This window comes from Dermacentor albipictus, chromosome 1 (assembly GCF_038994185.2).
Source record: "Dermacentor albipictus isolate Rhodes 1998 colony chromosome 1, USDA_Dalb.pri_finalv2, whole genome shotgun sequence".
Classification (NCBI taxonomy): Eukaryota; Metazoa; Arthropoda; class Arachnida; order Ixodida; family Ixodidae; genus Dermacentor; species Dermacentor albipictus.
Window position 1 is genome coordinate 462,668,720 of NC_091821.1, and position 22,012 is coordinate 462,690,731.

General features: G+C 47.4%; 1 protein-coding gene across 8 annotated transcripts in view; it reads right to left on the reverse strand.

The window, feature by feature from the left end:
- Positions 1-22,012, reverse strand: part of LOC135905587 (tubulin monoglutamylase TTLL4-like) — a 94,582-nt gene that overhangs the window by 22,577 nt on the left and 49,993 nt on the right. For all 8 annotated transcript variants that reach the window (XR_010565414.1, XM_065436528.2, XM_065436529.1 and 5 more), the window contains exons 13-18: positions 20,824-20,860; positions 16,070-16,164; positions 14,094-14,202; positions 13,537-13,747; positions 5,337-5,395; positions 1,623-1,672 (exon numbers count right to left, since the gene is read on the reverse strand). Coding sequence is in view for 7 of the 8 variants with exons in the window: in XM_065436528.2 (XP_065292600.1) it covers positions 1,623-1,672; positions 5,337-5,395; positions 13,537-13,747; positions 14,094-14,202; positions 16,070-16,164; positions 20,824-20,860 (561 nt within the window). In the remaining variant the exon portion in view is untranslated. The remainder of the gene's footprint in view (positions 1-1,622; positions 1,673-5,336; positions 5,396-13,536; positions 13,748-14,093; positions 14,203-16,069; positions 16,165-20,823; positions 20,861-22,012) is intronic.

Consider the following 22,012-nt stretch of genomic DNA (forward strand, 5'->3'; position numbering starts at 1 on the left):
GACGTTATGCGCCGTTTCGTCGGCTCGCTCGACGATGAAGGAGCTCTACACGATTCAGCTTCTTTGGAGCGGCGTGTTGTGCCGTCACTTGTGCCGAAGAAGCAAGCGGAAATTACGCAGTTTTTTGGTGTAAAATAAATGCTTGAAGGGTGAGTTCACCTTCACGGATATATTGAGCTATTTGGTTTCGTTTCTGCATCATTCGTACGAGCCTTCACGCGAAACCTGCATGTAACGAAAACCTGCATGTAACGAAAAATTGCGAGCTTTTGTCAACTTCGTTATATCCAGGTTTAACTGTATTTGGAACAGCCGTGCGGCACTTGGAAACACAATAAACCGTCTTGCTAATGAAAGTGAGAGACGGCGGATGGACGAGAGGAAGGGGAGGGGGAAGGGGTATACTATGAGAGGAGAAGGGGTAGCGAGCATCGCATGAACTTGCCATGACCCTCAAGATTTCAGATTCTTTGACAGGTGGCAAATCACGCCAAGCTTTACCATGAAACGGCAAGAATGGCACCTCCTCTTTAGATTTGGTGTCGACCATAGTGGCACAATGCAATTCACGAAACTAACTGTTTATTGGAAGCAAAAACAAGTAGCACAATAGTAGCGGTGAGCACACTCGATCATTGATCTGTGGATCAAGCATATTGGCGTTTCTAGATTACTTGTCGAAGATCCCATCGTAATCACTAGTGCTTGCATACCTTCAAGAAAGTACAACACTTCCTGCGTTGTGTATACTATTCGATTACGCAAGGTCCAGTGAGAACATAGATAACAAACACATAGAACCAACAATAACATTCGCACAGGTTCTAAATCATGCAGGCATACCTTGCACTGAGTGATAGCTTTAAGTTTGTAGCAGGTGAAATTTGGTGCCCGGAAGAAGGATAAGCAAGTACACATGTGAATACGCTGCAACCAGCGATATGTCACTGAGTGCCCTAAAATCCCGCCAAGAGACTTCGGCGCTCGCCTCACGACTGCTGCCTGAGGCCACAACAAAATGGCAGCAAGCGTCGCGAAAGTAGGCACAAGCAGCGATAGAAAAAAGGAGGAAAGATAAGCGCCGAGCACTCCCGATGCAACATGCAGCTTGGCTAGCAAGGCACCACCAGGTATCAAGCGAGTGCAAGCAATGCTGCAGATGCTACCCCATTGCATTTTTTCTGGTATTTTTGAAGTCAAGATTTTGAGACATCAGGTGTCCGACACAAAAACTCTTCAAGAAGAGAGGCGAAAAACGCATGGTTTGACACCACTGAGTGCAAAAAAATTTAGACTTAGCCGATCCTTCAAGATTAAGAGTTTGAGTTAACAAAGATTTGCCATAATTTCATGGAGCAAGTGGTGGTGCTCGGGAGGTGCAAATATTTAGGCATTTTTTCTAAGTTAATCAGTGACTTGGCGAGGAACAACGCAAACATAGACTTAGAAACAAAATGGCCACCTGAATTCCTTGGAACCTGGAGGGGTCTCACTTAAATTGAAGGAAAGCTTGGAAACTTCTGGCCAAGCCAACAGCTCATGTCTATCGTCGTCATCAACCTTTTCATGCTAGATGACCAAGCACTAGCCAACACAACCGCCACCATTTCACTCGGACTCACCTTTTTTCGGAAATGGGAGAAGGCTGGCTTTCGGCAGTGGGCACCCGTTCCTGAAGAAGAAGCATCAAAGCCATGAGATGTGGAAAAGGCTTAAAAACATGTTTCTGGGCTCGCTCTTACGATGACCATAACAAAGCGAAACTTTCAAACATAGCAGTAATCTTAAACTGCTATGTGCAAACGAAATCGAGAGAAACAAAAGAGAGAGAGAAAACTTTGAATTAGTTGCAGCATTACCGAAACCACAGATAATAGCGAGTTATAACGATTAGCCAACTCAAGAGTATAACTTATGCATTAGGGCTATGAAAAAAAAAGCCATCATACTGCATAACGACAAGTTATTTGCTGCATATCGGGCCTAACGATCAAAATTTTGCTTTCTGGACAGCGTTTTTCATGCAGAATAATCGTTACATTTGTGCTGCTAACTACCACTTAAACGAACAATGGCAAGACGGGGCGAAAAGTTTGCCTATGCGACTTCGTATCTGTCACCATTACCGTGCAGCAAGTCCCACCTGCCCACCAATTACGAAAGCCACGGAGAGCATCACCAGTTGGTGCCAGCTACTTTGCGTCCACATCGCCCGCAATCACGCTCCACTATGCTACGCATCATGCTATGCAACTGCGTTCCACACGTGGAGAGAGAGGGGGGGGGGAATATGCAAAAAACAAAGCGGTGCCCGCCCTTTCTGCACTCCGTCAGCAAGTGCAGAAATGCGTCACAGAAGCAGCCCCAAAGCTGCAGACAGCTAAGTTAGTAGAAGAAGCTGCCAACAAACTGGAGAGCTGTGTCACTTGAAATGAAGCTGCAAATTTTGCAAGGCACAGAAGTACGAGCCCACGCAGGAGCGCCGTGATCATGACGGCTGCAACCAGAGGCGATGCTGATCAATGGAAAAGGAAGGCTTTGTGTGCCAGGGCGAAACCCCCCCATGACAGTGAGACCAACATGGTGGAAGCCGCTAACATTACCAAGCTCCGGAAGCACATCACTACTGATGATGAAACAGGTAGTGCTTTGATGGAGGAGTCTTTGAGTGCAGATACTTGTTCTGCAAAGAGATGTCCGACGGGGCAATTGTCGAAACAGACAGGGGCGTTGTGCAACGGAGGCCACGGCAGCAGCGGCAGTGATGATGAGATTGGCAATGGCCCGTCTTTGTCATCAACGCCAATTGAGAGTTGCTCATTAATTTCATGCAAGCTAAATTACTGCTGCCAGTGTTCACACAGCAGCTGGACACGATGCACAGTGAGATTATGAACCTGAAACTCCCATGAAAGCAACTGCAAGTTCCTTTTGGACTATTTCAGATCACCTAACACTTGACACATTGTTTAGAAGTACAGTAAAACCTCGTTAAACCGTACCCGCTTAAACAGTAGTTTCGGTTTAAAAGTAGTAAAGTCAATTCCCCGACTCAGCGGCCATTGAACATAATGTATTTTGTATCCGCATAAACCGTACCAGCTTATTGCGTACGCATCGGTTAAAACGTAGCGTTTCCACTTTTCGTCGCGCAAACACGGCGGTGCGTCGTCTCCATCGGGCGGCCCGGCAGAACAACAAGCCTCAGAGATCGGTACAACGGCCTCCAAGCGCCCTGTGCGTTTGCACGTGAAGCCGCATCAACATCAACATCATTTCGACACCGCATGGACGCCGTACCGGAGAGCGTTGTGGCGTCGTGCAAGCGAGGACTTGCGTCATGCCGAAGCTAGGATAAAAAAGACGCCGGGTGCTCAGCATAGAAGAAAAATTAGACATCGTCCGTGCTACCGAACGTGACACGGAAGTCGGCGCTGGCCCGCGATATGGATCTGCTGTTGACTACAGTGTGTGGCATTTGGAATGCGAAGTTGCTCGGCAGCGCTGCTGCGACCGCGAAGAGATATGTCGGCTACGAGGTTCGACTTTTCACCATCGTTGCCGCTGTTTCCGAAGTGTCAACTAGCGACAGTGATGAGGACGACACGGAAAGAGACAGCACGGGCTATTCAGGCCCGACAGTGGCAGAAGCTGCGCGTTACGTCAGCCTCATGAATGCGATCGTCGCAAGGAGAACAGGGGCACGATAACGTAACTATTCCAAACGAAAAGTTTTCCGAACTCCGGCACCCGGCAGTGAAAAAGGCGCCCCGGGACTTATGCAGCACTACTGCGCGCGTGCACGGAGAATACGTAACGCCAACGAGGAATCTGCCGTGCGAGTGTTTGCCGAGAGGAGGGGGGCTGGCTGAGAAGCTGGCACGCAGCTTCAGTAAGTTTGAGGCCGCTGTCGTCGTGCTAGGCCGCCGCAATATCAAACGAAAATAACATTTACGTCCCGCGAAGTGAATAAATACTGCATGTTTTTCCCCTTTCATGGCACTCTCTCTGAGTTCCGTTTTTGACAGATAAGTGGGCGATCTCATGCTATTTCGCTTAAACAGTACTACCGTTTAGTACGTACTTTTTCCGAGCTCCGGCTGACTACGGTTTAACGAGGTTTCACTGTATAAATAAACGTTTTTTTCACTGCCTCCTTTCTGTGTCTATTTTTAGCACAAGTGGCAAATTCAGTTTCGGAGCTTTGAAAGTATGTTCGGTAGTAGTTTATTTATTTATTTCTTTGTGGCAATCCAGATATAGCAATGATTGGTTATAACGATCGGATTTTTCGTTCTTGATATCGTTATAAGTTGGCTGCACTGCGTCACAAGATCGCAAAATGAGGAAACGAATTCCCCTAGTGCTTTGAAACAATAAAAACTTGGTGAAAAAAAAAAGATCCTATGCACTTCATCAGCAAAACATAAGGACCACAAGTGTGTACAATGACTAGCCGTCATATTTTAATCTTGGACATCAAAGTTCAACCGACTAAACAAAGTATGCACTTATCCCAACAGAGGTGCAGCGCCTCCCTGTGAACCTACGATGCCTTGCAAAAGGTTTTTCCCGCACAAAGGTGTCATTCCTTTGTCATTAAAGCCGCACTGAAGCCACATTCGGTGCTGTGCACACCATCTTGTTTGCTCTGCTTGTTGATTTCGCTGGCATAAAACGATGTCAATGTCTGGGTCTTTCTTGTATATTCTGGATGTCCCAAATAACATGCACATCCTCCAAGCTCACTCCTCAGTGCCCTGAGCATAGTTAGCAGCCCAGTGAAGACTGCCATGTCATCCAAGCGTTGATGTTAATACTGGAATTAACAGCATTGCCGCTGAGTGAGAGCAATTAGAGGTTACAGTATTCAGGGTGCCGCAAGCTCAAGGGGTGCAACCAAGGTCTAGGGGGCCAAAGTCCAAGCCAGCAAATGGCTAGAGGTACAGTGACTGTTGAAAGTTATCTAGTAAATTCTGATTTATAAATTATGCCCTTGCAGCAACTCCCCTTAGTCAATTCTCTGAGATTCCAAACACGCAAATAAAAAGTTACCAACGTTTTGCTATACAGGGCGCTGTTCCATATCTCTGGTCACACAAGAGTCATCGTGCCAATTCTGGACTCTGTTACGAGCACTGCAGGAAAGTGATGCTACGAAAAACACTTACTCACGGCATAAGTCATAAGAAAAAGGGTAATGCACAAGCATCACATATTGCACAAATATTTATAACAAGAGTCAGTAACATTAACGGCAGTGCAAACAAGCAATTGCACAGCAAAACTAAAATGCATGCCCCCACTATGCACAAAAGACTGTCACCGAAGCTTACCGTGTCTGGTGACATTAGGTGGAAGCCCTTGGCACAGAGTCGTTGCAGCCACTCCACACCTGCAATACATGCAGCATTAAGAAGAGGGTCTCCAAACAGGCAAAGCTAAAAGATTGACACTAACGTGTGAGCAGCGTGCACTGTCTCATATTTGCATCACTTGCAGAATAAGTAAATTAAGTTGACATATGAAATAAATTTTAGGGGATCACTGAAGCAGAACCATTGTGCCAACAGTCAATCAGGAGTGCCACAGCTGAAATAGGATTTCGAACGATTTCTAGAGTTGGAAAAAGTTAGTTTCGGAGCAGGAAAATCCAAATTTGGAGCAGAAGAAAGCTTACTTTTGGAACAAAAAAAGAAAAAGATGTGAACTTTTACAGCAACTATTTAGAATTAACCCCTGCAATGTGAGAGAGATGCCAACTATTAAACTTCAGCGCAATCATGCTTTAGCTTCTGTGGACAAGGTTCTGCGAAGGTGATCAATGAAATCTGCGGAATCCTGCAAGGTGTGGTGAATTTGTACGAACCTGTAGAACAGGTTGATCCGAATGCTTACAATATTTACAAAACCAGGCAATGAAACGTAACATCGAAGAAACAGGTTGGTATAAAATTACAAACAATTTTTTAACTGTACTCCAAGACACTCTTATACATGAGTAGCATCTGACTGGTCTAGAACATGACTAGCCCAAACTTATCCATAGACCAAACAGTTCTTCCACCTGAGCCATGTCTCTGAGTCGGTGAAACTGTGTTGCAAGCTGTGCTTCTGCCAGTTCGGCGAAAGTGTTGCTAATCCCTAGCTGTAGCAGCTTGTCGTTCAATGTGTTTCTTGGTAGGTGAAGTGCCCTCTTGTAGTCTTTCCGCAGGATTCTCTCTGCTTGTTCCATTTCGCTCTTAATCATGGGGTGGCATGGCAGCGAATAGATTACCCTGCCGACTATGAGGCTTCTGACGAGTTTTAGCGTGTCTTCTTTCATCCCATGCCTTCGGTGGGATGGAAGACTCTGGTTATCATTCTGCCTGCGTGTTCAGCTGACTTGCTGAGCAGGCTGAGTGTGTGGCTGCATTTCCTCCTCGCTTGTAGCCACATTCCCAGGACTCTTACCATGTTCCTCTCCGGGATGTATTGCCCCTCATGTTTCACCTCGAGTGGTGCATCAGTGGGGTGTCTTCCTACCCTCAGTAGCTCAGACTTCTCTGTAGAGCAGGCTAGTCCTCTTTCCTTCACGTATATTTCTACGCAGTTTGCTACTTGTTGTAGCTTCTCCTGTTTCTCTCCCAGGGATCCATGGTTCACCCAGACCATGATGTCGTCTGCGTACATCGCGTGCTGGATGCCCTGGATTCTGCCGAATCTTTCTGCTAGGCCGATCATCGCCACATTAAAGAGTATGGCCAAGATGACCGAGCCTTGGGGTGTGCCTTTGCTTGGGGTGGTGAAGACATCACTCCTCAACTCCCCTAGTCCCACTGAGGCCGTTCTGTTGATCAGGAAGTCTTTGACATAGTCATGGATTGTTCTCACGCAGTTGGTGTTATTTAGCCCCTCACCTGATTAAGAAGTTTGCAGGGATGACATGGCCACAATTAGTACATGACCGGGGTTGTTGGAAACGTATGGGAGAGGCCTTTACCCTGCAGTGGGCGTAATCAGGCTGATGATGATGATGATGAGTTCACTTGAGAAAAAATTATTGGGATAAGTGAGTCGTAGTGAAAAGCGTGTGTCAGATTAAGACGCGCTGTGGCCGCATTGTGAAGGAAGTCACGCGGCCTTCGCCGCTGCAGGCGCTAATCAGTCAGGAGATGACAAGAATTGCAGCTTCTGCACTGCTTTAGCGCAAAGTAGAAACAGGATTTCCTCATTCATTCAATAAATAAAGGTGTGTTAAAGTAATAAGCATTCGTTTGCTATTTTCTTGATACCCTTGATAATACGACATTCCCTTAATTAGGACATTTTTTTCGGTCCCATGAAATCGGAATTAATGTAGTTTTAAAAGTAAAACCTTGTTAATTCAACCTTTGTTAATTTGGAAAATCAGATAAATTGGACTCATCCTTTGGTCCCGCCAGGCGTATGCATTATTTAATGCAATGAAACTAATTAATTCAGACATATTTGGCCGCACATCGGTTAATCTGGACTTCTCACGGAGATCAGCAAATGCTGGAGGTCCGCAAATGTGCGACGCACAAGAGCAAGAATGGCGTTAGCATCCGCCAAACCGAAGCATCAAGCCTGCATTGCCTCAGTCATCAGTGGAAATCACACGTCAATGACACCCGAGATCAACGTCCGAACGCTTCGGGCCCATCTGTGCCTGTATGTGCATTATTCTTGCATTTACCGCCGCTAATAGCACCATGTTTGCAACATGCCTTCATGTTGCGTAGCCGCCATCCATGATGGCGTCAATAGCGGCTGCGGTTTCGTCCACAGTTGCAGTATATGGTCATTTCGTTTTAACAAGCTTTCGAGGATGAAGAGGACTGGCTACATCGCGATGAACGGCGACCAGCTCAGTGCCGAAAGAAGTTATCGGGATGTGTGCACAGTGAAGAAAAGTGTGCCGCAGATGAAGGCGCGCACTGTGGCCGCCCTGTGAAGTTGCGAGGCCTTCGCCACTGCGAGCGCTAATCAGCCACGAGATGAGGATAACTGCAGCTTCCGCGCTGCTTTTGTGCAAAACAGAAACAGGATTGGATCATTCCTTCGGTAAATAAAGGCATGTTGGCGTAGTAAGCATTTGTTTATTGTTTTCTTGATGTTCACGATAATTCGGCATTTGGTTAATTCGTATGTTTTTTTCAGCCCCATGAAATCCAAATTAACAAGGTGTTACGGTATATGTCACCCTTATTATGCACTGCTCCTGCCAGCTGATCATGTTGACAATGGGTGCAGAACATTGCTCTGTCCTCTCACAAAGATCAAAAAGCATGAAAAAGGAAAGCATAAAAGAGATTGTAGAAAATTATGGCCGTGGAATGTCTAGGCCAATAGCAAGCCCAAGTGCACCCAGGCACACGCATTGACAAACTTGGGTCGTATTCGTGAACAATGCCTTTTGAGAGCTATATTTATTTGCATGATGTTTAGTGGCACTAGTGCTGGAGGCGTCGATGGGCGATAGCGTTTTTGCACAGTGACAAGATAGTTTGATCGGCATTGCACCAAGAATGCCGTCACTCCTAGAGACCAATGCATTTTGCACTATAGTCCATTGAAATCAAAGGTATCTCTGAAAGTGATGACCCAAGAACATGGCACACCTTTTATGGCTACTTGTGGAGTAAAGTCACTTATTTTTGGGTGAATACAGTACAGTCGCCGACCAATTTTCCGGACTTCAAAAATTTGGACATGCTCAATTATTCGGTCTGCTTCGCAGCACCGCCATTCTCCCCATAGACCATAATGTATAACAACTACCGAAAGTTTGGACACCTTGCAACCTCTCGTCTGATTTTTCGGATGCTCCTTGAGCCAACTCGATCGAGAGCACCATGCACCGACTCTGACTGGTGCATGGTTCGACTTGCTCAACGTCATTTTTGTTTTGAACGGAGCCTCCTTGCTGCCTCACGAAGTGGCACTACTGCAAATCAGCGCTCATCATCATCGTTTCTGCCTGGTCAATGCCTCCTTTACTAGATGCCTGCTGCGTCGCTAGTCTTCCCATTGGAGCGGAGGTTCCCGTAGTTCAGGGTAGTCGCGGAGAGACGGCGCTCGCAGCCGACCCACTTCTTGTTGCGGAGGAAGTGACGATTACTAGGCTGGCGTGCGCTCGACCAATGGCTTGACGAGAGACTGCGGTTCCTGCCTCCAGGATGGCAACAGGCGCCGCTAAAATCTCGGAGGCAGGGCTATGTGATTTAGGTTTGCAGCAGCCACCGCAGCTAGCGCTCGCAGCTGACCCGGGTTAACCCGGGTGGGGAAGAGTAAAGAGGAAAGGGACAGGAACCAGCTTCTTGGCTCATGTAGCAGGCATCTAGTAAAGGAGGCATTGGCCTGGTTCAATAGAGTGGCTCTACAGCAGTTCTGGTTTCAGCTTAGTAAGCCATGTCAAGACAATCCAGCAGCTGATTTGTTTCTTCGTGCACGACGCTGCGAGTAGGGCCACGTTTTTCGTTTGTGCGACTGGTGTTGGCATGGTGGTGTTTGCTTTGTGTGCTGTGTTGAGGTTCCGGTGATCCAACGCGGCATACAGAAACATCGCGTCAAGTGTCTAATGGCGCCGACAGTGCCCGCGCAGACAGCGCTGGGGAATGCCGGTAAGCGGGTGCCGGGAGGCCCAAGATTTGTCGCCTTCCGATGTGCGGAAGATGTTCTGCTGAGACCTGCGCAGTGGTTGTATTGTGATTCCGGACACAGTCTCATTTGACAGTTTCACAGGTGCTGACACTGCTTTACTGACATGCGCAGAACTCGACGACGACGAGATCATTCGTCTAAGTTTCTGCTGCACCGCCGAATGATGACTCTTGAGTCTGTGCTATGTGCTACGCTGCTGTCGCATGCTGAGCGTGTACAAGCAGTGACTGTGTTTTCAGCCACCTATATTGACCGTACGACCCTCTCCGAGATTCAGGCTTATCTGACTGCGCATAAACGGAACAGCATGCAACGGCGCATTCACGATTTCTTCAAGCCTACTGCAAAGCCCGAATAAGTGTGTGGAAATAAAGGATTTTATTTTTTTTTTCTTAATCTGGTTTTTTGGACACCTGTTTATTCGGACATTTCCGCAGTCCCCGTGAGGTCTGAATAAACAGTCGGCGACTGTATTTTGGATTCCCGATCATTCGGGCGTAATGGCGGTCCCCGTCGAGTCCGAACTATCAGCCAGTGACAGTAACGGCTGTATGGTTGTTCATGCTGCTCTACCGAATGCACTGTCTCTTGTTTCCCATTTGACGCAGAGGTAAACAGTGGATCTCTTGAATTAAGAATTAAGAAATGCAGCAGCACAACAACACGTACAGATCCGCCTATCCCTGTAACCAATGTGACCGGCAGCCTACGGAAACGGTGACGTGGAGATGCTGGCACAGCACTGTCGCCGCTTGCCACTTACTGTGTATGCGCTGTGCAAAATGATGAGTAGTTGACTTCGAATTGGTAAGGCCAGAACTGAACCATAAAAGCAGTTTTCCTTCCTCCTAACTTACTTTTCAGTACAGGTCTCAACGGCGAACTCGACGGCGGTTAACCTTCGCTGTACAGGACATCAACATTGGTTCAAACTTCCCGTGCACGACTTCAGATGGTTGAAGTCTGTGGATTTCAACTTCGTACGCACGTTTTGACTCATTTCGAATGCAATGAGTTATATGTACAAGCGAAGGTGCTGCGGCTATCGCATTGCCGGTTTGACGGCCTATCGAGCGGGGTTTAGTCAAATGATCGTTGGCACGCTGATTTCATCGGTGCCGTCGACAAGAAAGCCTGTCACAGTAAAACAACTTGTGCTAATTGGTTACGTGGTTGTCGGCCCGGTATGATAAAATGATCTCAGCGACACGCTGAGCTGAATTGTCGGCCAATCGATGATGAGAGCGTCTTGCAGGTCTTGTATTGACCAAGTACAGTAGAACCTCATTGATATGTTCCTGTTACATAAGTTTTTCCCGCTGCCAAAGTTCGCAATCGAGAACACAAAAAATGACCCAATAGAATTACGCTCATTTTTTACCGGTTCATACGTTCTCGGAAAACATGATTTTTTGGCACCAACATTCAATACGTCGCAAAGCTGGAATCGTACGATAGGTTTTCCGGCTGCTAGATCCCACGTAAACAAGAAAATGCGTGAGGTATGCACGATTGTGAACAGTATATAGCTGCCCGCTGCAGCAGCTTCACCGCAATACTCGCCCACCCATCTCACTTGAAAACGCCAGTGCACACTCTCACTTCGATTTCTCACTTCGGTACCAGGAAATCTTCTCCGGGGTCGTCGCACACAGCATTCAGCTATCACAGCCAATCCTCAATCCTATTGCGATAAGCATCTTTGCATATCTGTTTTACAGCATGTGGTGCCTTTGAAAGCGTAGCGCATGGTTTTAATAGGAGATAACTAAAATGCAACGCCGCTCCCTGCTGCAGACTGCAATTGTATACGTTTTCTGGCTGCCAGATCACATCTGAACAAGAAAAGGGGTAACACACACCCAATCGAGAACAGCATATAGCCGTCTGTCTCACGTTAAAACGACTGCGCACAGTTTCTTATTTCAGTGCCAGCAAATCTCTGCCCAGGTCGTTGCACTGGTGCTGTTGCACTGGTCGTAGCTACTGGTGCCATACCTATGCGATAACCATCTTCACCTATATGTTTTACAGCGTGTGGTGCATAGTGCCATAGGTAGAATGCTGCACACCTTTAGTAGGCGCTAATCCAAACATGCTGCTGTTCCCTACTGAAAGGGGTGCGATGTGGACATCATGTTTCACATCAACGGCATCCAGCGTCACTCACCAGCTCGATTTTGTTTTGGTTTCCCATTGCCCTCTGAAAACACCACGCAATAGGAAAACAACAAACGCATCTCAAACCGTCAGAGCACCACCAGCTCAACGCACGTCGGAGCCTCGTGCTGCAACGATCTGTGCAACACTTCGCATTATGTAGATGGCAACAATAATTCAGTCTGTCAAAGTTTTTAATTACTTCGGATCGTATGTTTCCCCAGTTAGTACGTTTTTTTTGTCCGTGTTTTTTTTCCAAAATGCTTGAACAAGGTCCAACAGGCGTTGGCGCTTCGTGCCGCAACGATCCGGACGGCACTTCGCATTACGTAGATGTCAACTTGAGTCTGTCGAATTTTTTAGTGACTTCGGTTCATACGCTTCCCAGTTAGTACGTTGGTTTTTTTTGTTCATGTTTTTTTTCCAGGACGTATGAACGAAGTTCTACTGTATTACCGCACTTTAAACAATTACGTGAAGACAGGCTCGCACTGCCACCACCAGCAAGTTAGGGCCGACGCTGCAAGAAGACTTCATTAGCAACGTGATGTATTTAAGTGTCACTCAAGCGTAACGCAGGGGTTTTTCGTTAAATTTGCTAGTCATCTATGAAAGGCGCCGACTATGTGGCTCATGGTGCAGTTCGGACCACTCAGAGGTTCAAATGAAGCTGTGGCTGCTTTCTGTTTTAAAGTAAAGTTGCAGTCTTGCGCTACGCATGTTTTCAGCACCGCACCAACGTCGAGCTACCAGTGAAGTTTCAACACCATACACGGCACAAGTGTTTGCAACAGTGCATGTCTGAGCGTTATCTTTTTTTTTTCATGGGACTTTTCCTTGAGATCAGGCCTCGCGCACAACTCTTCCAAAACATTTTGCAATCCGCTAGGGCAGGGTGCATGCGTAGAAAGAAGTGGCTTGGTCTTTCATTCTGGTCACTGGTCGCTTGTGGCAACCATTGATCAGTTGATTCAATCATGCGGCTTCACGTCCCAAAGCAACACTGGGACTATGGGAAATGCCACAATAAAGGGCTTCGGATGAATTTTGAGCTGCACCTGCAGCCTCAAGAACATGGACCAACAACGAGATAACCACCACCCCGCTGTTCTGTGCCATCCAAGCAATAACACGCCAGTCATCAATTTGGACGCAATACATTTTAACTTCTTGGCGAAAATACAGCCTTGCTGATCCTCATTCTATTCTTGAGGTTATAGCTGATGTACCGGCCCCATTTATCCCTCTTTGGCTCTTGTGCCATTTCAACAACAACATTGATTTTTTGTTTATCCCCAGTGTTGTTGGAGAAACGTGTTCTCGATAAAGCAAGATAAAAGACAAGTGTGAGACAATAAACGGCTGGCCGATTATGCTCACACAGGTGCACCTTTCTCAACTTTCGTGGTGGTGTTTATCTTGTTGTTTGTTCATGTTCTCATGGCTGCCCGGCACCACCGGTAGTTTTCGGTCGCCGCTTGGTCATTTCACCTTAACTTGTACGTGTCTGTGCAAGGTCATTTTTCGCTTCCATCAATGCGCAGCTGCAGCGCACATTGATGAACCCAAACCAGGAACGCAAACCTGTAACCTCACGCCAAGAGGCAGAACGTCACAGCCACTGTGCCACCATGTCTGGTGCACAATTATTCTTGCGGACAACTGTACTCCTGTAAATAATGCCAACGGGGATCGGCCGAGCACACTGACCTTTGTGCCTCTGGTCCCCGTATCGCCTCTCCCAGGCGGCCAGCAGCAGGTTATAGTAGCGGCGGTGGGCGAGCAGGCTGACGTCTCCGTGGCGGCCACCTGGAAACACCCGCTTGAAGGAGCCACAGCGCGAGAGCTCGTCTTCGCTTTGCACCAACACCCGGACATCGTCGGGCGTCAGGCTGCCTAGCAGGCCAGAGGTCTCTTCCTCCTGCAAAGGCATAGATGCATGCGTACAGCTCAGCCACAATGCGATCAAGAACTTTTACATGGGTGCACGCCAATTCTGAACAGCAATGAAGCCAGACTACATTGGCAGCTATGTACGAAGACAGCATTGGGTCAAAGCATCGAAATGCATTTGGAACTTGCTTTTGCGAAAGAGTCCACTTCGGTAGCTTCGTCTGAATTAGAACAATTTCATTTTGCATTGCAACTAGCTTTGTTATTTAGCCACTTATGTAGAGTACTGGGACACACCCTTTGAGTTAGAAGCTGCTCCCCCTTCTTTATTATATGGCACCAAAATCGGTTGAGGTGTTATCTGACTGTCTCACCACATCCATCAGGCTTGTCTCGTAGTGCCGGTGCTTGAGGAGTTCGGCCGGCGAGAGACTGTACGTGTGAAGGAGAGGGTTCAGGGACAGATCATCTTGCTCTTCCAGACTGGGCAGACGAGGAGAAAACAAGACAATGTATCAGGGCCACGCATACACTAAATAGCAGCTCTAAAATACATCCAATAAAGAAAAAAATATATTGAACAGCAAGAGGTTAAGCCCGAGCTTGCTTTAAATTCTGTAAAGAAAAAAATTCAGCTGCTGCACCTTCTTTAGAACTACAGTCGCCGACCGATTTTCCGGACTCCAAAAATTCGGAGATGCCCGATTATTCGGTCAGCTTCGCGGCACCGCCATTCTCCCCATAGACCATAATGTATAACTGCCGAAACTTCGGACGCCCTGCAACCCCTCGTCTGATTTTTCGGACACTTCTTGAGCCAACTCGATCGAGGGCATCATGCACCGACTCTGACCGCGGCGCATAGTTCGACTTGCTGAACGCAATTTTTTTGTTTTGAACGGAGCCTCCTTGCTGCCCCACGAAGTGGCGCTACTGGAAATCCCCGCTCATCATCATCGTTTCTGCCTGGTTCGATAGAGTGATCGTACAGTAGTTCCGGTTTCACCTTAGTAAGCCATGTCAAGACAATCCAGCAGCTGATTTCTTTCGCGCACGACGCTGCGAGCAGCACGCGTTTCATTTGTGCGACTGGTGTCGGCACGGTGGTGTTTGCGTTGTGCGCTCTGTCGATGTTTCAGTAATCCAACGCGGCGTACGGAAATATCGCGTCAAGTGTCTAATGGCGCCAACAGTGCCCGCGCAGACTGCGCTGGGGAATGCCGGCAAGTGGGTGCCGGGAGGCCTAAGATTTGTCGCCTTCCGATGTGCTCCCTACTGACGCGGAAAATATCCGCCGAGACCTGCGCAGTGGTTGCATTGCGATTCCGGACACCGTCTCATTTGACAGTTTCACAAGTGCTGGCAGTGCTGTACTGACATGCGCAGAACTCGACGACGGCGAGATCGTCAGGTTTCTGCTGCTCCGCCGGACGATGACTCTGAGTCGGAAGATGACGCACCATGCGCTACGCTGCCGTCGCATGCGGAGCGTGCACAAGCAGTGACTGTGCTTTCAGCCGCCTATAGTGACCGTGCGACCCTCTCCGAGATTCAGGCTTATCTGATTGCGCGTAAACGGAACAGCGTGCAACGGCGCACTCACGATTTCTTCAAGCCTACTGCCGAGCCCGAATAAGTGCGTGGAAATAAAGGATTTCATTTTTTCTTCTTAATCTGCTTTTTCGGACACCTGTTTATTCGGACATTTCCGCAGTCCCCGTGAGGTCCGAATAAACGGTCGGCGACTGCACACCTCTCGTGAAGCTGCTGCAATGCTAAAATACTGGTGTTTTATGTGCCAAATCCATAATATGATTATGGCGCATGTTGTAGTAATGGATCACAGCCGGGATTGAACCTGCAACCACGAGCTCAGCAGTCCAATGCCATAGTCACTGAGCACCCACAACGAGGTCACACTGTTGCAATGTTTTCAAACATTGCGAATTTTGAAATTTGTATTGGTGGAATGATTATGCACAGCAGACCCCAACCTTATGACCCTTGTGGCACTGGCAGTCATATGGAAAAACACAAACTGAACCTTTTAATTCCGAAATTTATGCACTCACTGCAATATAATTTGATTTCCTCTTCCGATTACATGCTCCAAAAGCTGTTGTACATGCAGACGGGGATACACTTCATGGCCATCTTGCACAACCTGTTTTGCTTGACTGTTCTCCTCCTAAAGATACTTGAGGAGACCTGGCCAACTAGCAGCAGCTACAAGTCACAGACAGCAAACATCTGCCAGTACGGTGTAACTTCTTTCACCTCGTTGGCAGTTTACAACTGTTTCGCTTACGACGGTAGGGTAAGAGCTGTACTAATGCACTCCTTCGCTCACCCGTAGCACTGTAGTAGCCTCTCGTCAAGGTCGTCCTTGAGCTGCTGAGGCAGTTGGAATCCCACTATGTTCAGCATGTCCTTCACCACCTCACTCTGCAGGGAACATGACAGAGCAAAGGTCTTCACATGAGAATAGCATCGTCCATATTAGAGAGTTTCAGGAATAGTAGACACTTTTTGAACGTACAGTGGTATCTCGATGAGTCGAGATCACTTAACTGTACGTGCCTCTTAAATGGCACACCATCCTTTTGGTAGGTTGGTTTTGTATTCATGCAATTGCATTCAGCTTTACCTCTCAGTAAATTGAACTCCTGATAAATGGAACCAATTTCCCTGCTCCCTTGTGGTTCTGTTTAAAGAGAGGCCACTGTAGTAAGGAAGCGTTGCCAATGTGTACAAGTGGCTCCTGTGAACATATGAGCCAAATATTACCACACTGCATGCGGCAGGGAATTTGCAATCTCGTGTCAAAAACGGGGAAAAAAATCACTTGCTCTTGTTTCTGGAATGTTGCTATGCAGCATCACTGCAAGCAGCTGCACCCATCAACAGCTACTGGCTGGGCTGATTCCAAGATCATGAGAACATTATCAGTAATACATAAGTAAGTGCTAATTCTGAGATAAATTAAACATAATACCTGTGATCTCAAAAAGGCAGAAAAATCAGTTAATCTTTGCTGTGCCCTTCTACACATGGACTACACAGGGTATGCATTGTCAGGCGTCCGTGACTGAAGTTACTTCTGTGCAGAATAGATGCAGATATATTTGCAGCAGCCATGCAATGCTTGGAAAGCCAACTAACCACCTTGTAAACGAAAGTGAGTGCACGGGATGGCAACAAAGTTGTTCACAACCACTATCTTCGCAACACATCGTACGGTGGCCCCTTGTTCCCAATGTCATTCATAGACACACATCAGCCTTCTTTTGTAGCTTCAAGCAAACTGCCAAGAAAACCCATCACAAGGCTAACTTCAGATTTTCCCGGCATGCGGGAAAGAGTGTGCATCTGCAAGGAGGGCATATGAACGAGGGGAAGAGGGCGGCACTGTGTTAACTTTGCGTGACCCATCAGATTTCAGAATCTGTGACAGGTGGCAAATCACACCAAACGTGCTAATGAAATGAATGGCACCTGCTCTTTACTGTCAGTGCCAGATGAGTGGAGTGGTGAATGAGTCACATGATGTGTATTCCTATTTCACACACATAGGACTTACAATACTGCCATAAAGTTGGGATAGTCCTTCTGCATTTTGGAGAAAATACGGCAAGCAAAACTTTCCCTGCCATAAATAAAAGATTCCCATAAACCACAGGCCCACTACTGCATTGAGGACCTTATCGGTTTTCAGGACACCAGAAAATCACCATTCCTTAGTTTCAAAGGAAAAAAGCACTGGATTCTATTCAACAGAAATTCTATACAGTCGAACCCGGCTATATCGAACTCGCAAAAAAACGCCTATCAGTTCGATACAGAGCATAATTCGATATAAGCCTGCTAAATAATTGGATGTCATAAATGCACATACCATTTATAAAATCACTTTATTGATGAAACTAGCTTGCATTGATGAAACTAGTCCTGCATTTTCTTCTGCTTGGGCAATTTCGCTGCATGCGAGGCACGCACTTCCCCACATTGTCTAAGGAGTCGGAGCAGCTGAGGCCGCAACATTCCGCTTTCGCACAGAAGCACCGGACTAGTGCGAGCGCACTTCGGAGGATGTGGGCCAAAGACGGTCGTTGCTTTCCTCGTTGTGCCCATTTTCAGTTGTGCTCGGCACGATGTCGGCAATGTAGTCTTCGTTTCCGGGCTCTACCGTGGTCGCGACACCATCATTTGCGCTCACTAACTCGCGCACCGTTGATTCGTCAACAGCTTCCGGAAATTCTGACAGCTGGCTCCAAACCTCGGCAACAACGACAACGGCTTCGTCGCATTAATCAGAATTTACAGTCATCACCGAGCACGCGGAAGTCGGTACGGCTGAAGCTATTTTGGATGAACCACTCGTACACGGCCGTGCATACGCGTCGGGCGCCACGGGCACTACGGGCACCGGGTCGCGAGTTAGGCCGCTTTAGCCCTAATTTCCCCCGGTAGTTCTGAACTTAGTGTCACACATTACTTCCCCCCTCTTCTTTGGCTTCTGGATTGGATTGGCGCGGCTCGCTACGTGCTTGCGTGCGCTTTTCCGAGGGCAGATTGGTGTGCGCCTGGTTTCTGCACTAGGCTGTTACGCGATCGCTTTTTCGAGCGCAGATTGATGTGAGCCTGGTTTCTGCACTAGGCATTTGCACGATCGCCTGCTTTTTGCACTGGGCTTTCAAAAGGCGAAGTGAGCGTCGCTTACTGCAGGCGGCAAGTGATTTGGCTCACGTACTGCGTGAGCAAAAACATAGGCACGTGGCTCATGAAGGAGATGACCGGCGACTTGCTTAATCTGTCGGACCATGTCATCGCCGACTGGAGGAACTACGCTCGTGAGGTCGTGCGGGACGAGCTGCTGGCGCGACCCCCACTCGGTGGCCCCGGGAGGATTGTGCAAATTGATGAATGCCTCCTTCGCGGCAAGCGAAAATACAATCGAGGCCGCCTGATGACGGGCGACAACGTTCCGCCGAGCCGCCAAAATTACGGCGGCATTGCAGATCGTGGACCATGGGTATTCGGCATGATCTGCGTGACCACCGGGGAGCTCCTACTATTCAAGGTCGACCGACGAGACGCGGCGACGCTAGGCCCCATTATTGCAGCCATTTTTGAACCGGGAATTACCATCCACAGTGATGAATGGGCCCCATACAACTGCATCCCGAACTTGGTGGGGGCTAACGGAGCAAGACTGAATTTGCAATGGGAGGCTGTTAACCACAGCATGAACTTTGTAGACCCAATCACCGGCGCTCACACTCAGAAAATCGAAAGCTACTGGCAGAAGGTGAAGCGCTACCTCGACTCCGCCGGCTACAGGGTGACTCTACAGCTTCTCGAGTCGCACCTGATATGGCTATGGTGGGCATCGATTAATGGGCGCTGCAAGGACTCGTTTCTGCGTTTATTAGAAGCGATCGCACGGCGCTACCCAGTGTGACATAGTAATGGAAAATGAAGCGCACTTTTCTGACCCTTTGCTTTTGTATGAATGTTTCCCGGCATTGCTGCGCGCTTCCATACACGGTAGGCCCGCGGCGCTGCACTTCCGCAGTAAGCGACGCTCACTTCGCCTTTTGAAAGCCCAGTGTAAAAAGCAGGCGATCGTGCAAAAGCCTAGTGAAGAAACCAGGCTCACATCAATCTGCGCTCGAAAAAGCGGTAGCATAACAGCCTAGTGCAGAAACCAGGCGCACATCAATCTGCGCTCGGAAAAGCGCGCGCAAGCACGTAGCGAGCCGCGCCAATCCAATCCAGAAGCCAAAGAAGAGGGGGGAAGTAATGTGTGACACTAAGTTCAGAACTACCATTTCCCCCTTCAAGATCGTGCCGAGAGTGCACCTCGGAATCTTGTACGTTGCAGAGACATCCGACTTGTCACCGCATTCGACCCGGTTTATGATTTCGAGCTTCACGACGAAAGGCGAATTCTGACGCTTCATCACGGCAACACTGCGGGAGAAGGCGCACACAATGAATCAGATAAGCAGCGAGACAACTCGCACTTTCGCCAACTTGCATGACGAGGGCACAAGAGCCTCTGATTGGCTGTCTGGGCAAGCGCTGCAGGCGGGCGGGCCAGGATCATTTTTTGTAGGGAGGTGTCGGCGGCTCCGAGGTAGCGCGGTCGCATAGGGGGAGCGGTTGGATGGAGCCGCGCCGCCGGGTTTTCCCTTCACCACGAGGGAAAGCCAACTTCCGGGGGCACTTTCCGCCGCTTGACGTTCGATATATCGGGAGTCGCTATTAGTTTTGTTCGATGTATGCATAATTTTTGCTATATATACTCATTGTAACTATACCGTGTCCATAAATTGTTTGATATAAGGAATAATTCGATGTAAACGGGTTCGATATAGTCGGGTTCGACTGTAGTTAAAAAAATATTTTACGGAGCTTCATGTACTATAATTAAGCTATAATAATTGCTTGCATACTAATTTGGTGTTCTCTTTAATAAGAGTAAACTGTACTGTACATCTTGATTTTTATGTACAGTGCTCACGGAATGAAACGCGACATGGAGAATTTAGTAGAACCCTGCATATGTACGTGAGAGCACCATGTCATTGCCGCAAGGAATTTGGTCACTGAAGGTGACGAGGACTCCGATGACGAGCACTCTGAAATCACGTCAATGTGACATGAACATCCAGCCGGTGGAAACGAAAGTATGCGCATTACTCAGCCCTAAATTGACGCGTTTTATTCCGTGAGCACCGTACCTAGGTTACGGATATCTTGCTACAGTCTTGCTATGCAATACTCGGAGACTCTCGAGCATATGCTGCATCGTCTGCATTCTCTTAGCCAAAATTTTTAAGCATTATGTTTTGTTACAAGTTTTACGATATTCAATATCCAATTTGATATAAGTTTTGTTTGCTTTTCCTTAATTAAATTCGAAATTCCCTATTCGGTATTCGCACACCCTAGCTTTTCTCCTTTTCTAACAACTGTAATTTGTATGAAGGGTAGGTTACAAACTTCAGAACACAGTACCAAGACTGCACAGACTGAAAAATGGCTACAGCCACAACAACACAGTGGATAACAAGAATAAAACAAATGAATAAATCGTACCTTGACAGCGTAGTCAACTGGTGTTGCAGATCGTAAGCTGTGCAAGGAAAGAGCAGGCAGGGTAGGCAAGGAGGTGAATAAGAAAGCCGATTGTATTGAACAAAGTAGCAAAGAGGACAATCCAGATGTGCATGGTTGCCACATGGCACCAAATATACAGCCAATGACCAATTTTTCTGACATGCCCGATAATTAAGATGCCTTCGTGGCACCGCCAGTGTCCCACAAAGTCATTGTATAAGAACATCTGAAATTTCAAACTCAAAAACACTTTGCCACCCCATTTTTTGGACGTTTTGCGGTGACTGCAGGTCTAAAACGGCATTAATTGAAGCCACCACCAATGGTATTCTGACTATCTCGTAGCCTCGAACGGAACCGTCACTCTCTCACGTCGATCTGCAGGTAGCCATAGCCACTGCCCTCCCAGCTGACCTCCAAAGTGGAGCTAGTTAAACACAGCGTGGAAAGCGAAAGTTATGAATTACTGGCCAAGATAAACATAAAAAGAAAGTTGGCAATTCCAGTGACGTATACACAAACAAATTTTATTTTATAACTCTTGATAATTACATCTGAATGCATATATTCGAGACTACGATGATGGTTACATTGCTGGCTGTTTTGATACTGAGCATGTCGCCTGCACGCCAGCCTTCACCACTCAAACACTGCGAAATTCTCTTTTTAAGAGCTTCACTGTGAGACAAAGGGGGCAAGGTAAACACAGCGCTTGACCTCGCCCCATATTTTTGTGACTTAGCACTGTGTAGTAACCATGCACTCTTACAATGACACCCAAGTTTCCATGCTCCTAAATCTTGATATACTGTCTGGACTGTATAAAGAGCTTACTTAATCAGCTCACTGACCATAAAGGGCAATTCTTCTCACTTGCAAGAACTAATAACAGAGAGGCAGCAATGACAAATTCTGCATCAATGCAGTATGTGAGTACAGCCAGGACAATCCTTCCAAAATACAGAGGAGATAAAGACAATGGGCCTACACACCTCTTATTGGTGGAGATTCCTTGTACAGTAATCTGCATTCTACTTTGATAACATTTGAAGTGACACTGAACAGAAAACTCACTGGAGCTGCACGATTATTAGGTTACCCTCATACAATACCAAAAGACTACTCTTGCCACGAGAAAAGGTTTGGTAAGCCAGAGAGGACACAGAAA